This window comes from Strix uralensis, chromosome 4 (assembly GCF_047716275.1).
Source record: "Strix uralensis isolate ZFMK-TIS-50842 chromosome 4, bStrUra1, whole genome shotgun sequence".
Taxonomy (NCBI): Eukaryota; Metazoa; Chordata; class Aves; order Strigiformes; family Strigidae; genus Strix; species Strix uralensis.
In genome coordinates, this window is record NC_133975.1 from 91,700,760 (window position 1) to 91,716,422 (window position 15,663).

The following is a 15,663-nucleotide window of genomic DNA, read 5'->3' on the forward strand; positions in this document are numbered from 1 at the left end:
GGGTAGGGCAGCATGCCTGCTTCTGAGCCATACTCTCCTGGGCTTCCTCTGGTAAACCAGCTTGTTCAAGATTCAGTGTTAAGAGTGATGCCAACACATTGGGATGTGGAAGAATTGCTTTCTTGTCTTTAAAGGGGGAAGACCAATTGACACAATCAAAATATCTCTCAAGTTAAGTTGCCAAGCAAGCTTCTTCATTGTATTTGTTTTCACTGATGATTTTTCTACTTTTTAAACCAAATATTTCTGTTCAGGTGCACAGGCCAGCAGTGTTATTAAGGGCTGGAAGGAATGTCCTATGAGGCGCAGCTAAGGACTTTGGGCTTGTCTAGCTGGGAGAAAAGGAGGCTGAGGGGTGACCTCACAGCTCTCTACAGCCTCCTGAGGAGGGGAAGTGGAGCGGGAGGTGCTGAGCTCTTCTCCCTGGGATCCAGTGGTAGGACACACGGGAATGGTTCAAAGGTTTGGACTGGACATGAGGAAGCATTTCTTCACCAAAAGGGTGGCCAAACATTGGAACAGGCTTCCTAGAGAGGTGGTCGATGCCTCAAGCGTGTCAGCGTTTAAGAGGCATTTGGACAATGCTGTTAATACCGTGCTTTAACTTGGTCAGCCCTGAAGTGGTCAGGCAGTTGGACTAGATGATCATTGTAGGTCCCTTACAACTGAAATAGTCTAGTCTAGACTATTACTGATGGGTGTAAACAACGGGGTAAAAGGGAGAGGAAAGCAATGAGCTTTGTTCAGTGTCACCTCTTCTGTTTGACAGAGAAAGATAACTTTTCTTTCTCTTTGCCTATTATAATTCCTACAAAGGTTTTTATAAGCCTGAGTAATGAAAATAAAAATTGATGCTACACTTTAATTGCTGGTAAGCTCAGGTGCTTGTTTATATCTTTCTCAGACCACAAGCCATGAAATGTTGCTGGGAGTTGGATTTCTTTTTTTAATATCCTTTATGTTCTGGTTTTTGTTTTGTTTTGGTTTGTTTTTTTTCCCCCTGTGTAGCTCAAGTGGGGAATCTCAATTATTTTTAATGTTGCTTTGTTCATTTCTAGAATCATTATGTAGCCAAGGGATTATGGTTGTCTCTGGAATTTAAACTCTCTTGGCATGTTGTTCTGAGATCATAATGTACATTGCAGTTTAACAAATAGAACCCAAAGAGTGACACTGGAAGCAAAAGATACAGCAACAAAATAAACATAACCAAAAAAAAGTTATCATTATTTAAATACCACGTCTCCCTCAAAATCCAGATGTTTTCACTCTGTTTCTTAATGTTCTGCAAAGGACAAAGCAGGACATTTGGTGACAGCAGGTGTGTTTGCTGTGTAGTGCTGCCTTAGACCTAGTGAGGCATTTGGAGAGGGTTTTATATCCGATCCAAGATAAAGCAACAAGTGCGTGTATATGGAAAAAAAAGCAACAACCAAAACCCAAAAATGGGAGTTGCAAATGCTGAAGATTTGACAGCATCATTATCAAAGACAATTTCTTGGCAGTGTTGAGTTCTTTTTTGGTTTTTCTCCTCAAGATTGGAGTCTTTTAATATTTCATTTAACTCTGTCATCCCTGATTTTTTTTTTTTTTTTTTTTTTTGAGGGAGCAGTGGTGGTTTGGTTTGTTTTGATTTTAAGATAGAAGAAAGTAAGACCCCAGTGGTTAAAAGGAGGTAGGAGAGAGAGGTATAAGTCTGTACATTGGTGGTGGTCCCTTCACAGTCATGAAGGCATTAAGTGCCTTTAGTCTCTGATTATGTTGGAGATAGTTTTAACAGTTTAGTCAGGTTGGAGATTTGTCCTGACATGTTGGTTAGCCTGGTACTCAGCTGGAGTTCTGCGGGAGCTACTTGCATTTTATTCTGCTGACTACAACTCCTTTGGGTATTCTGGACCATTTTCATGCAGTTTGGAGGCACTTTCTCACCAGATCTTTGCACTTATCTCCTAAACCAGGTGCAAACGGATCCCTCTGGTCTTTATATTGCAACCAGTTGTTCTGACAAGAACCTCTCCATCTTTGATTTCTATTCTGGCGAGTGTGTTGCAACCATGTATGGACACTCAGGTAAGGCGTGTAAGCTTCTGGAAATGCATTTTTTTCTGCTGATGACTATATAGTAGGGTCTGATACTAGTCAAAGCTTTCTTGAAGGTTTCTCCTCACCAAAGTTTACCCATTAGGTATTCTGGAGTAGGTTGCAGTTGGATGAAGTTGTAATAGCTTATTTCATTGCAATTTCAACTTTTTTCAGACGCATTTTGTATTGTAAAACATAAGCACACACAGGCCTGTCAGGCCATGTATTTGTTTACACAGTTCTTCTAATAGCCTATAAGGTAGTCTGTGTATTTTCAGCATATATTAAGTTTCATTATGATATACCCTCAGTTCCTACCATGCAAGGGCTATTCTATTATAGGCAAAAAGAGACTTCAGTTTTAGCGCTTATTTTGCCGGGGGATACCCTTTCCATGTCAAGCCTAGATTCTCTGGTAAATGGTTATGGTAACTGGGGCATATTGATCTGTGAAGTGTATTGGCTTTAATCAGAATTTGGGTTACTGAGCACAGATAGGCTATCTGGCTAATGATCTCTTCTGCCCACTGGAATAATTCAGGGAAGGCTTTTTTTTTTCTTGTGCTTTATTTCACACAGAGATTGTAACCGGGATGAAATTCAGTAATGACTGCAAGCATCTGATCTCTGTTTCTGGTGACAGGTAAGAGGGATTTTCTTGTTTGTGATATCAGCTCATGCCATCTCACACTGGATTTAATGTGTGTCCTGAAGGAAGGTAGATATTTTATTTTTTTTAATGAGGGATGTTTTATGAATTCCAAATAAACCTCACAGCTTTCTGAATCCTAAGTGTGTGCTGTTGGCAAAGCTCACAGAGCTTATATTATCCTTCTATGGAATCAGACGCCTATGTGAAGTACTTCCCTTGTGGTTTTCTGAGTGTAGGTACTGTTCCCTGCTGGAAAGGAGTCAGGGATGTGGCCTGTTTCCTTACCAGCCTTTCAGGTCTGTAATGTAAGACAGCTTGTGATATTCTGACTAGTGTTGCCAAAACTTTGTCCTACAGTACTCCTGCTGGTGAGGTTGCACCAGGTGAATGAGCCTGTCTAGCAGCAAAAGGGACAGGCCTGTCCCCACTTTTTGCTTCTGTCCATATGGTTCTCTTCCCCACGCACCTAAGTCAGCTGTGGTGTGGCTGCCGCCTCATTAAGCTGATTCAGGTCACTACATCAGCACCGTCGCCCCCAGCTGAGTTTTCTGCTGATTTAGTGAGCAAAATCAGCTCACCAAAAGCTTAAGTAATCACCAGACTGAGCCCAAGGGGAAAAGGAGAATATATGCCTAATATGATGATTGTAGAGGTGAGCGGACACATTACTTCTGGAATCAGTGAATGCTTAAATCAGCTGAACCAAATAGAATTTTTACTTTGAGAAAGATGGTTCCTGGAGTGCTATTTCAAGAACAGAGCAACCCAGATTGTCTCTCTTTCTTTCTCTTTTCTATTAATAAAACACAATTGAACCAGAAGAAGAGTTTTAGAGGTTGAGTTGTTACAGAACGTACAATATATCACCTTAAATCGCATCAGTTGGTTATTTCTGTCTTTCAGTAAAAAGAAAATAATTTATTTTTCCTCTTACTTTGCCTTTCATGTGTGTAAATAGATGAGGGGAAAAGTTGCAGAAGAGAGTCCTTTTGTTGTGGATTTCTGATAAATTCCAGAAACATGGAAGGTTTGAGGTCCCCAGTGATCCTTGTGATTTAGTGCAATGTTCCTTTGATGACCACTTCCATGAGCAAAAGGATCATTTTGTTCACTAAGGATGTGGAGAAGGTGGATGAGAAGTGAAGAAAGGATTAATGAAGAACTTTGCTGTAAGGAGATAAGAAAGCATGTTTTTCAAAGGAGAACAGGGAAAATAGTCTGTTCACACACAGCAGCGTGTGCAAAGAATAAAACTGAGAATAGAAGGAAAAACAGAGATGAGGAAGGGCATGAGGACTGGGAGACCCATGTGAGAAAAGTACTGCAAGGGGAAAAAAAAGCAGCAAAAGGGGTATGTGGGAGCATGCTTCTGTAGAGCTTTGTGTTGAATGCAAATGTATTTACAAGTTCATAGTGTTTGCTGCATATCTCTAGGTTTGATAGCTGTGGGGGTGGGATAAACGAACAAGCCAGATTTGCTTTCTGAATTTTGTTTCCTGCTTTTCGGTATTTTCTCAGCAGCAGATCATGGTTGCTGTTACATTGGAGAGAGCTGCTGCTTGAGGGGAAGCAGCTGGCTGCCCTGGGTTGCCATAGTTTCCAGATGCAGTGCCTCACCACTTTCTCCTGGCTGAAAAGCTGGGGCGGGAGGATGACAGCATGTTCACTGTTGATGGGAAGCATCTGTGTGTGACTTCAGTAGCTGGGAGTGATGCTCCTGAGCTTTGTCACAAAGGGAGTGGCACTGGGGGCAAGAGGGAAACTTTTAAGTTTTTCATTAAAACCTTCACAATCTGCAAAGTGGGATTTCTGTTTTCTATCTGTGTGGTATGGAAATAAAAACCTTTTAAAATGTCTTCTCATGAGGTGAAGAAAATGACGAAGATGCAGGCATTCAGGCTCCTGGCTCTTTTGGCATTTGCTTCAGGTCAGGGAGACCAGAGTTCATGCTCATTATTCAAAATGGCAGAGCAAATGAATTTTTACAGACTGGCAAGGAAGAGGGGAAAGCCTCTTATTGAAAACTCCTTTGTGAATTGGAGTAACCCATGAATATGGTGGCACTGATGGGTCTTGAAGAACTGGATTAAATCCTCTTTGGATTCCAAAGGAGGATGCAGGGTTTTATAAGTGATAGCAAAAGCACCACCTCTGTTTCTACATCAGTGTAAATACACCCAGCTAGACAAGAAAGATGGGTGAGATGAAAAGAATTAGTTAGCACTGAGGTTAAATTTAAAAAAAAAAAGCTGGCTATTTACTTTCTGGTAGCTGAAGATGAGATACAGTATTCTCTAATGTGATGAGGAATTTTTTTAAATTTTTTTTTTTGGTCATATTTCTGAAGAAAGTGAGACCAATGAGGTCACACTGTTTGTTTCCCTCTCTCAAACATCCATTGTCCAAATTTGACTGAATTCCTTAGAAGTTTCCTGGAGGGAGCACAAGTAAAATATTAGGAGCAGCCTGACTGCAAAAAGTACTGCCACATAAGCTTAACTATTATTCCACCACAGAGACTGCATGGGATAGTGGGCATTAGGAAGGCCTTGCCTGTGGGGTAGTTGCAATCAGAGGCTGCAGCTTAGCCACTGTTAGAGGATGCAAAGGACATCTGTAGGCTCCACTTACCCTGCTGACCATGGAGGAACTTGTTATGGCATTTCCTTCAGTAGCTGGTCAGATAGCCAAATCAAGGTATAGGATCAGAGATGAGTCTATGCAAATACCTCTGCAGTTGCTCTCGCCCACAGGGAGCCTTTGCCAGGCAGGTTTTACCCTTGTGATGGGATTGAGTTTCTGTGAAGCTCTTTCTGCATGTCCCCTGCCACAGACAGAAGGGCTCTTGTTTGCCTCTGCAGAGGGAATTGATAATAAACTGAACTGAGACTTGACCCCAGCCTCACCTTTTCTTTTTTTCAGCTGTATCTTCATCTGGCGTCTGAGCTCAGAGATGACCATCAACATGCGTCAGCGACTGTCTGACATGAAGCAGAGAGGGAAGCAGGCGGAAAAGTCTCCTCCACACAAGACAGCTGGACTCATGAGGTGAGCAGAGTAGACTGAGAAGAGGTGGCTGACTTTGTAGGGTTTAAGGTGAAAAGTGTGGCACTGGGATTCAACTGTAAGGTTTCTGCTGTCTTCACTGATAGTGTCTTCCAAAAGTTCTCTTATTCTTCTGTTGGATTTGCCATGGTTTTTGTGGCCCCCTTCTTTGGATATAGAAGCCTGACTGTGATCTTCCAGACAGACTTACTGTTGCTTCGCTGATTACAATGTGTATGCAATGCCCCTTGGATCTTAATTGGGTTTAATGATGTGATCAGAAACTTTGATAAGCAGCTAACCTAGCAATACTGAGGCTGGTACACAGCATCCCACCAGGAAGGGATTTGCTTCTTTATGAATAAAGTTCTTCGGATCTAGGCTGAATGCAGTTTAAAGGCTGTTTTCTGCAGTGTCAGTACTGAAGTATACCTGTGAGCTGTGTGACTTTGCCATGTTGATCATAATTCTGAAGGAGTCCCTACAGTTATGCTGTTTCTTTGTTAACTATTTTCCTGAGGCTTTGAAAAAGGTCACCTAAAAATAATATAAATAATAAATATAAAAATAATTTCCATGGGAAAAGTTCTTGGCAGCTAAATCATATTTTTCTTTTTTGCTCGGTAAACAACATACCTAAAAACAGACTACCACAGCTTACAAACTGAATAGATCTAAATTTATCTGGTGACCTTTCTTTAAAAAGTGGTGCTTAAACACAGACCCTGTTTTTAAACGGAACAAGAGTGACAGGGGATTGTGGATTATTAGTGTAATGTATTTGGTTTCTCTGTAGTTAGTAAGTAGCTGAGACTAATTTGACTGTAAACAATGCAGGAGAGAGCCCTGACTGAACTGATATGGGATCAAAGTGGGGAAAAAAGGATAAACAGATTTTTGATGCTATGTCCCACAATTTTTCTCCTCCAAATAACTACAAACTGAGTTCTGGATATAAAAGTGTCAAAGCATTGGAGAACTTACCACACTGGTTGTTGTGTTGACTATCGCAAGGACCTTCCCACTCCCTTTGGGAACAAGTAATGTTGAAACAAGTCTGTCTGCATAGTTTCATTTGGGAAAGTCTTGATCTGCTCATTCTTGAAACGATTCTTGTCTAATAAGTGCTTTTGGTAATGATGCTGGGAGAACTCAGGAAACCTTTTTTCTAGCCAAAATTCTGGAGCTGTCAAGCAATGTGCTTTTTATAGCAGACTCTCCATTATTCCAGCAGCTGCAGCCTTACCCTACCGAAGCTCAGCCTGTGACAGATAATCCCAGTCCTCTTCCGCATTAGGTGATACTTGTTTCCGTCACAGACGCTTGCTGAAGGGCGGTGTTTGCGCCACGCCAAGCCCAGAACTTTATTAAACTTGTTTGGTAACCTCTTTGCAAGCCTGGAATCTACTACTTTGGTCAGCTTTGAAAGCTTGTTTTCAGTTTTGATCGACCGCTGTGGTCACTGGAGATCAGCAAAGACATAACTCCAGAGCATTTTGGATTGAGACTGAATATGGAGGAAGAGCCTATTGAACCAGCATTACTGAGGTGGGAGAAGGAAAACTAATGAACTTGAGTAAGATGGGTTTCCTAGATGTCCTGTGCCTGTTCTGGTTGTGTTTCCAAAGTCTGTCTGTGTAGGTTGCAGTGGAGAGTTGGGTTGCACCTTGTGGTGTAAAACTGTTGTCTCAGAAGGACTCACGGTAGTATAAGGCGGCTCCCTGCCTGGTGATATGTCATTTGTTCTACTAGATCTTCTCTAGAAGAGTATTGCTAGAATTCCATGGGGGAAATAATGCATTCTGCTAGTTCTGTAGTATGAGTGTATGACAGCATGAATAATCAAAATAATACTGGGGAAACGAAACTGATCTGAGGAGGCAGTGGAGAGCTGAAGGTTTCCAATTCAGGACAGTGCTGTCTCTACCCAGCTGCAGCTGGCAGGACAGGGACTGGCCCAGGTGAATAACATTTGGAGTGTAAACACACAGAAGATGCCTTTCTGGGTCAAACCAGTGCTCCATGAAGCACAGTATTCTGCCTGTGACAGTGGAAGATGCTATTTAGTGAGACACTGTGAGCCTTGCTGTATGAACCTTTGTGGTCCATTTGCTTTATGCTCATCAGGGATGTTTGGAGGTACATCTCTACCTGTTCCCTTTAGTATTTGGTCATGGACCCATTGTCCACTGCATTTTTAGAAGTCCTTTTTGAACTTTGTAATACTGTCTGCCTCTGCAACCTCCTCTGGTGACAGGTTCCTGGAGTTCCCTGCTCTTTGTGGAAAGAAGGGCTTTCTTTGTCTCTGTTAAACCACACTCCTGCTAGGTTTGTTGAAAGCTCCCTGCTTCTGAATATTGTGAGCTTTGGTGAACTATCATTCTGCATCCAGCTATCTGTAGTCCCCATGGTTTTGTAAATCTTTATCATAACTTCTCTCCATCCAACCTTCTCTCCAAACTGAAGAGTCCCAGCCTTTTCAGTCCCTCCAAAAACTTCTAGAAAGACTAAAGTTTCTCCTCTGAAGGATTTCTCTGACTCACCTCTATGGGACATTGGATTATTTTGGAACTAATCTGACGTGTATGACCCACAGTTCTCCATAGTGCGTGCCCCTGAGAGCCTTTCAGTTCTGCCTCTGGTTGTGATAATTGCAAATGTGTGCTTTTCTCTCATCTGCTGAACATGAGGAACTTTGATTGTTTGGAATAATAAAACTTGTACTGAGCTGATATTGCTGGAACATCTTGGTTTTGAGGCATTTGTATTTTCAGAGAAGGAACCATGTAAAAGCCTTTTTTAATAGGGTTTTGATTTTGATCCAAGTATGCATTTATTGTTTAGAAAAGCTTGTCTCAAATTTTTGGAAGTGAAGTTTTAAATTGATTTTACTGTGGAATGTTCGCAGGGCTTATAGTCATGTTTTAGCTGAGATTTTTTTTTTTTAATTTTAAAAGTCACTTTTCCTGTGACTTTCATTGAAGCTCTAGTATAAATAGCAGGAGATAGAAATGTTATCCAAATCAAATTGTCTAAAACTTATATATGTATGCTGAAGAAGTACTATGTGCTGCCAGATATATTTGGAAAGAAGTGCTCCTTATCAAATTCTCAGTGAGGCTTTGGTCCAGTCCAGGAAAGCTGTGCAGTTTCCAGGGCTCAGAATGGGGCAGGCTTTTGATGCCAGATCAGAAGTGGTGCCTGAGTCTCTGCTGAACTACTGCAATTACAACATCAGGGAAACTCTGAAGTCAGCAGCACTGTGATCTTTTTGTGGGGAGAAGCAGGGTAACTTTCTTTTAAAAGCCCTTAGGCACTTGGGTGGGGGCAATCTGCTAGTGATCCCTACCACATAGGATGTTAGAGTTTCATAAATATGCCCCTAAAGCTGAGGATTTAAGTAGCACAAGATCAGAGTAGGAATGCTGACGACATACCTCTTTCAATGGATAGTTGCCATTCTTGTCTGTTTTGTTTTGTTTTAAGAAAAGAAAGAAGGGTTGAATTCAGGACATGCAAAAGAATACAGAGTACCTAATATCAGATGTCTTAATACTAGAACTCCATAAAGACATGTGGCACTTCTAAGTCTATATATGTGTCCTGAATACTTTCTAACTGAAGGGCCTTCCCTACCATTGACCCCATACTGGCAGACCCATCAGAAACTAGGAGCTGAAGTGCAGTTGACCCTGCCCGTGTGTATGGAACAAGATCCAGGCATGGTACTAGAATGGGATAGTTCCTCAGCAAAGGAAGAAGACAAGAGCAAGGACAATTAAAATCCTTGCTCTAAGTGAGTCACATGTATCATGAGAATTGGACATGTCTGTAGATGCTGTTCTGGGATAGCTACTCTGAAACATTTATTCTGGTATAATGACGCTTTGTTGGAGTTTGGCTGAACCTGCTTTCAGCAGGAATTCAGCAAAACCCAGAAGTCTTACTCCTTCGCTTTCAAAATGCTCTCATGTGATGCTTATTTGGAAGCAGCTCCCGTGCTTGAAACCTGACACTACATTACTCTGACTTTCATCTAAGCATGAGCAAGAACTGAGGAAGAGTGTTGAGGAGATGTCTGCAACAGAGGGTCTTAGATGAAAATCCAAAGTACATAGAGGAAGGCAGGAAAAGGTAATGAAATCCGAATTGAGGGATTGACTTGGATAATCACAATAGTTAAAACACTCAAGACCTTGTGAACCTAGGTTTCATTTTCAGCAGTATCTCAGTTTCAAGTCAGTGAGCCTAAGATCCTTTTGAAAACCCCATTCATTTATCTTCCTTCAAGTCACAGGACTGAGTTTGAAAAGCATATTTGAGTTGTAAAAAGGAGGATGTGGAAGGGGGGCATGAATTTTTGCTGGGATAATACAAGGTAACCTTGCATTTGTATCAAACACATGTGACTTCATAATTTGGTTGGCACTTCCTGTGAGGTATGAAAAAATGCCCATCCGACTTCCAAAATATGTTTTGCATTCTCTTACTCAGCTGCTTTGAGGATATCGGAACATACTTTTTCCCCCTGACTAATTTTGTCAGTCACCATCTGATGGACAGAGGCCATCTTTCTATTTATAACATAAAACACATTGATAGCAATCCTCCCTTCTCCGTTTGCACCAATGACAGTACATCCAGGAGTTTAGCAAACACATAACTTGCCTTGCCATATCACCTCATCATAGTGAGATATTCAACCAGTTAGATGTTAAAATACTTAATAATCCAACCCTTCTTCCTCAATGCGCTCCTCAGCCATGATGAATATAAGCAGAAGGATGCTATCAAAGTTACTGATACAAAGTTAATATTGCCTACCATATATAAATGTAATATACCTCATAGGATGAAACATGGCATAACCTCAAACGTACTGTGGTGCTTCAACTTTGTTGGGATTCCCCTGCTTAGACACAAGCACCTGAGAATGACAAGGTAGACAAGGAGACAGTAGAAAAGATGAAGAGACTGACAAACTCAAATGTCAAAAGTAGTTGAAGACAGCCAACATGAAGCTGTTTCACTGGAGGACTCTGCAGACTACAGTCAGTTTCACTCTTCTTTTTGCCAGAACACCTCAAACCTTATCTGAAAGGGTTGGGTAATTCTTGCTCAGCCACTCCTAATAAAAAGGAAATTAATGTTCTGCCACTATATGGGAAGAGAAAAGATTAAAATACCTTAACTACTTCTTATCATGTTTCAATATTGCCTGTTATCTGTCAGCTGCAGGCAAAGTTGGTCCCTTGCCAGTCTGCTCTGTACTTGGTGGATGAGCTATTTTTATTTCATGAATAATCCTTGGCACTCAACACCCACCAGTGATATCCTATAAATGTCACTAATGATGAGTTTGGCACTCTAACTCAGGGCCATGCGGTGGGCACGACTCAAGTTTATTTTTTAGGGATTCTTAATTTGTTCAATTATCGTCCAGAGTGGGTTAGTTCCTTTGGTTTTGTTGGCTGAAGTGGGGGGAGGGCGAGGGAGGGGAAGAAGAAAAATGGAAGATAGAGTTTGGTGTTGGTAAGTGTCCTTGATTGGTATTGGGGAATTCTGTGCTGGGAGTGCCTCTGAGGTCTGTGTGGGAACACTTGTCTGATCTACTTTGATTAAAGATCTGCCCAGAATATGTTTTACATTATTCCTTGTGCCTGAAGGCTGAGAAAGGCAGCACAGTGCTCTTATGGTGTGTGGGCTGTGCCTTCAGGTTCTGCATGGTGCAGTCCTTGATATGAACCCGTCTCTTATGTGATAATTTGCCATATACCAAATTGCTGTCATACAGGGAGTATCTATGACATTTTTGATGTGTAAAATAGTTCCAGAGAGGAAATGCTTAAGGGTTGGAAAAATATTTGCCTTTCATATATGCTCTACCATCCTGACCTTATCAATTAACGGGGTCTGAAATGGAAGACCAAGTTCCATTCCACTTGACTTTCTCAGACTCGTTTACTTCTGTTCTGATTTCTGTCTTCCTTCCACGCATGCAAGACGATTGCTGTGGCAGGCTCCACACACCTTTGTGCAGGGTTTACCTTGCCCTGTTTCTCAGAGATGGGTTTTACTAGAGTGAGGGCTGTTTGGGCAAGTTGAGGCAGCCTGCTGAGTGTGGATGGAGATAAGGTGGAGAACTGCCTGGTGTAAGGATTGAAATGGTGGTGGGCAGTTCTTGAGACAGATCATAATACTCCTTCCAATTCCTTCCTCCCAGGCATGAATCCATCTCTGCCCTGTCCTCTGTGCCTGCACTCTCATCAGACAGCGACAAGGATGGTGAAGACGAAGGGAATGAGGAAGATGAGTTACGTGGGCTGCAGTCTTTCCATATTCAGTCCAACTGCAACACTGAGAGAGACTCAGGTATAAATGGGAGAGGGGCATGGGCAGAGATGGAGAAAAATGGCATGAATGTGAAGTGGGGAGATGATGTGAGACACTGGCTTAGGGATAACAGAGTACGGGCAGAAAGAGAAAGAACCAAGACAGAAACAGATGGATCGACACCAATGGGTAATGTGGAGTTGCCCATTCCTGCGTCTGAAGAGGGAGGTACATTTCAGAGATCTCTGATAAGAAATTCAGTTTTTTAATTGCCAACTTTGTTGCTAGTTCCAGCTGGCCAAACAAATTTTGAATTAGTGTACTGGGATTGGGTCTACAAGCTATTAGAAGTCCACAGAAGCCAAAAGATATCTCACAGAGGATTCTAGAGATATCTGATAAAACTTACAGTAGAGATTACCCTTACTAATTTGAGGTATTTTTACCACAGATGCTACAGTGTATTGGAGCAGGGGTTTTTCCAAGCCTTTGGTGGGCCACTACACTGTGGCAAGTGTTCTGCAATGGGTCTGCTGAGTCAGTGAAAATCTTCTATAAAATAGTACATCTCCATTAAAATTTTGATATAATGATTCAGTAGTCTATGGGAAAACATGTGTTGGCAGCGGTCTGTTGGCAGCCATCAAAAGGTGTAGGAATGCTGCCTTTGAGGAAAGGTGAGGTAAGAGGTGTTTAAAGCTCTGCTGGCCAAGGATGTCAACTTGGTATATATCTTTTTCCCTTTTCAGATCCAGACCTTACCCTTTCAAGAAGCCTTTCCCATTGGGAAATGAGGAGGGTGAGTTGCTAAACCTTCAAATTGTATTTGTTGTCACAGGGAAACTGGAAAAGAAATTCCTGTGGAGATTACAAACTTTATTTGCACTAGTGGGAAAGGTGTAACTGGGGGGGGAAACCATTGAGAAGCCTCTTCGTGAAGAACAATTTGGGGATCCTAGGCAAGAGCCTAGTTTAAGACACAGTTTCGCTTGGGATTTTTATATCAGTATCTTTCCATCAGATGTTATGCTTTTGCCCCTTCATATCTGGCCTAAATCTCATGTGGTGCTGAAGCTGATCATACACTTGGATTCAAGTGAGGCATTTAAATGTTTAGTTATGCAAGAAGCCGCGACGAAAGTATCGTCTTGATGCTTTATGATTAAGGGAGGAATTTTAAGCTGTCTCACAGACAGCTTTGGGGCTTTTATGGAGATGGACATAATTGTGTTTTTCTGTGGGTCTTGTGTACTCTCTCCTGTTTTGCCATCAGCAGAACTCAGTCTCTAAAACTGTTTTTCTTCCAATTTCCTTCAGGCCAAAGAGATAGCAGCAATCCAGCGCTCGGAGGCACCAATGAGCAAGATGCCCCGGCAACGTGGGCGATGGTCCCAGCCAACCAGCAACATAGAGATGACTGTGAAATCCATGCTTGACTTGCGTCAGTTGGAGTCTTTCTCTGTTTCCCGATCTCCAAGTCGAGACTCTCTGTCTCAAAACAGCAATGGGGATGACAGAGAAGAGCAGGCAGATCTTCCTGTGCACATCAACAAAGTAAGGGCAGTACTACTCTGAGGAGGTGAATCTATTCTGAGTGCATCTGTCCTGCCTCTGTTTATTATTACCTACATTTATTACTACCCAGTGCCATTCCTTATATCTTTAGAGGTGGCTCTAAACGCCTTCTGAGAAACTTGTTTAGATAACTCTTTTGTAGTTAGTATTCCTGCAACATGTGACTGCCATCTTATAGCAGAGCCCATGTGGGATCAAGGTTTCTTTCCAATGACAGGGAAGACCTCATGTTTCCTTTTACCTCTTTGATTATTTATGGCAAAAACAAGCTGAGAAGCTGAGCTCGGAATTACAGATATGTACCTGGTTACCTGTTAGCTCACTCTTCAGTGGCTACTGGAGTCAAGAAACTGTACCCCAGCAATGTGGCTCATATGATGCCCTTACTTGGGGGCTGTGCTAGGTTATTAAGTTCTCTTAATCTTTGTATTGATGGGTCACAGCAAGTAATGTGTGCTCATACCTCAGAAAGCTAATGCTTGTTTTCCAGTAACAGTCTGTCCTGATGCCTAACTTCCTTAGAGTTTTTCCTTCCTTTATAACTGCATGAGTGAGAAGAGGGTTGAGCTTGTTGCATGCAGTAAATCAATGTTTTTCAGCTGTGGCCCACAGACTTCTCTGAACTATGTCTGATCAGTCTATAAAAGGTAATGGAAGAACTTGCTGCCACATGGCTTACACTCCTGATGTGTGGTCAAAGAGGGATAGGGAGTCCAGTACTTTACCAGAGAATTTTAGGGGATTGCGAACAGGAAGCAAAATAAGAAACCACAGCAGTAGTCTGTCAAGTTTAGTAAGTTAAGAACAGTAAAGACATGGGAATGCTGTGTTTTCTGATCTCAGATTTCTGATCATATTCTGTTCTGTAATGCATACTTTCTAGCTCTGCACAGCACTTGCTGACTTGAGGAAAACCACTGGTAATATCTAGTTTTCTCTATTTTTAAACCAGGTTAGCAGCTCAATACCTCCCCAAGATAACCGGTCCTGCGTGCGACCCCAAGTGATTCGGCTTGTGTCTTGCGAAGAGGGGATTTTCTCTCAGGAACTGGAACCTTCTGAGAGTGAGGAGTGTGTAATCTACCCTGAGCAAGATGAAATCCATCCCACAGACCCTAGCAGGTTAAAAATAAGCTCTCTGCTGTGCATGGCTTAGATGTTTCTGTTTTAGTTTGCTTGCAGCTTGTGTGGTAACTTGGGTGAGTTGACTTACTGCCTGATTGATGCCAGGCATGTTTAGTTGAGAGTTTTATGCCAGCTTGATGCTAAAGGAATCTGGAACTAAGAAGGCACCATTAAAATAATCTTTCCTCTGAGGAAACTGCACATTAGTAGCCTCCTCCAAGGGGTTTTTTTTTGTTGGATAAACAACTTGGGAGCAGCCTTTTTGCTTTCTCCCTTATCTGGGTTGAAATAAGCAAGGGAAAACTTGGAAGCTGGAAAACCACCCAACAGTGATTTATACGTGGCAGTGAAATGGCTGCCCAGAAGAAATGACAGGACGCTATTATTTGTGACAATTTCAAACCTAATTGGGCAAGAATTTAACAAGTGGAGTATGTGGTGACCCTTCTGTGGGTAATAGAATGGCTTGCATGAGATAGATGGAATTGAAAAGGACACTGGAGACAGTGGAGACCTTTTTTCTTCCTCTGCTGTTTCTTCAGTTTTACCTCATTTAATTTTCTGTTTCATTCTATGCTCCATTTTTTTTCCTTCCCTGAATTTTATTCTTCCTTCCTCTCTTAACCTGATGCTAATAGCTGTTTGATTTCATCTGCCTCTTCCTGCTGTGTCACAAAGAGTGGACTTGATAGCTTTAGACAGGCTTTTATGCAAGAGTGCATGCCAAGATTTTGCAGTTGAAGCTGCTAGGTTTCTCCCAGTTTCTCTTTATTTACACTTTTAATTTTATTGTGATAACATTTGGACCGAGCAGACCCATGTGCTGCTCCATCATGTAAGAATGGGAGGCC

General features: G+C 41.9%; 1 protein-coding gene across 4 annotated transcripts in view; it reads left to right on the forward strand.

Annotated features, from left to right (window-relative positions):
• Positions 1-15,663, forward strand: part of MAPKBP1 (mitogen-activated protein kinase binding protein 1) — a 103,957-nt gene that overhangs the window by 72,733 nt on the left and 15,561 nt on the right. For all 4 annotated transcript variants that reach the window (XM_074867842.1, XM_074867844.1, XM_074867845.1 and 1 more), the window contains 7 exons: positions 1,959-2,070; positions 2,662-2,725; positions 5,657-5,782; positions 12,003-12,151; positions 12,862-12,911; positions 13,430-13,666; positions 14,640-14,809. In XM_074867842.1, the coding sequence (XP_074723943.1) occupies positions 1,959-2,070; positions 2,662-2,725; positions 5,657-5,782; positions 12,003-12,151; positions 12,862-12,911; positions 13,430-13,666; positions 14,640-14,809 (908 nt within the window). The remainder of the gene's footprint in view (positions 1-1,958; positions 2,071-2,661; positions 2,726-5,656; positions 5,783-12,002; positions 12,152-12,861; positions 12,912-13,429; positions 13,667-14,639; positions 14,810-15,663) is intronic.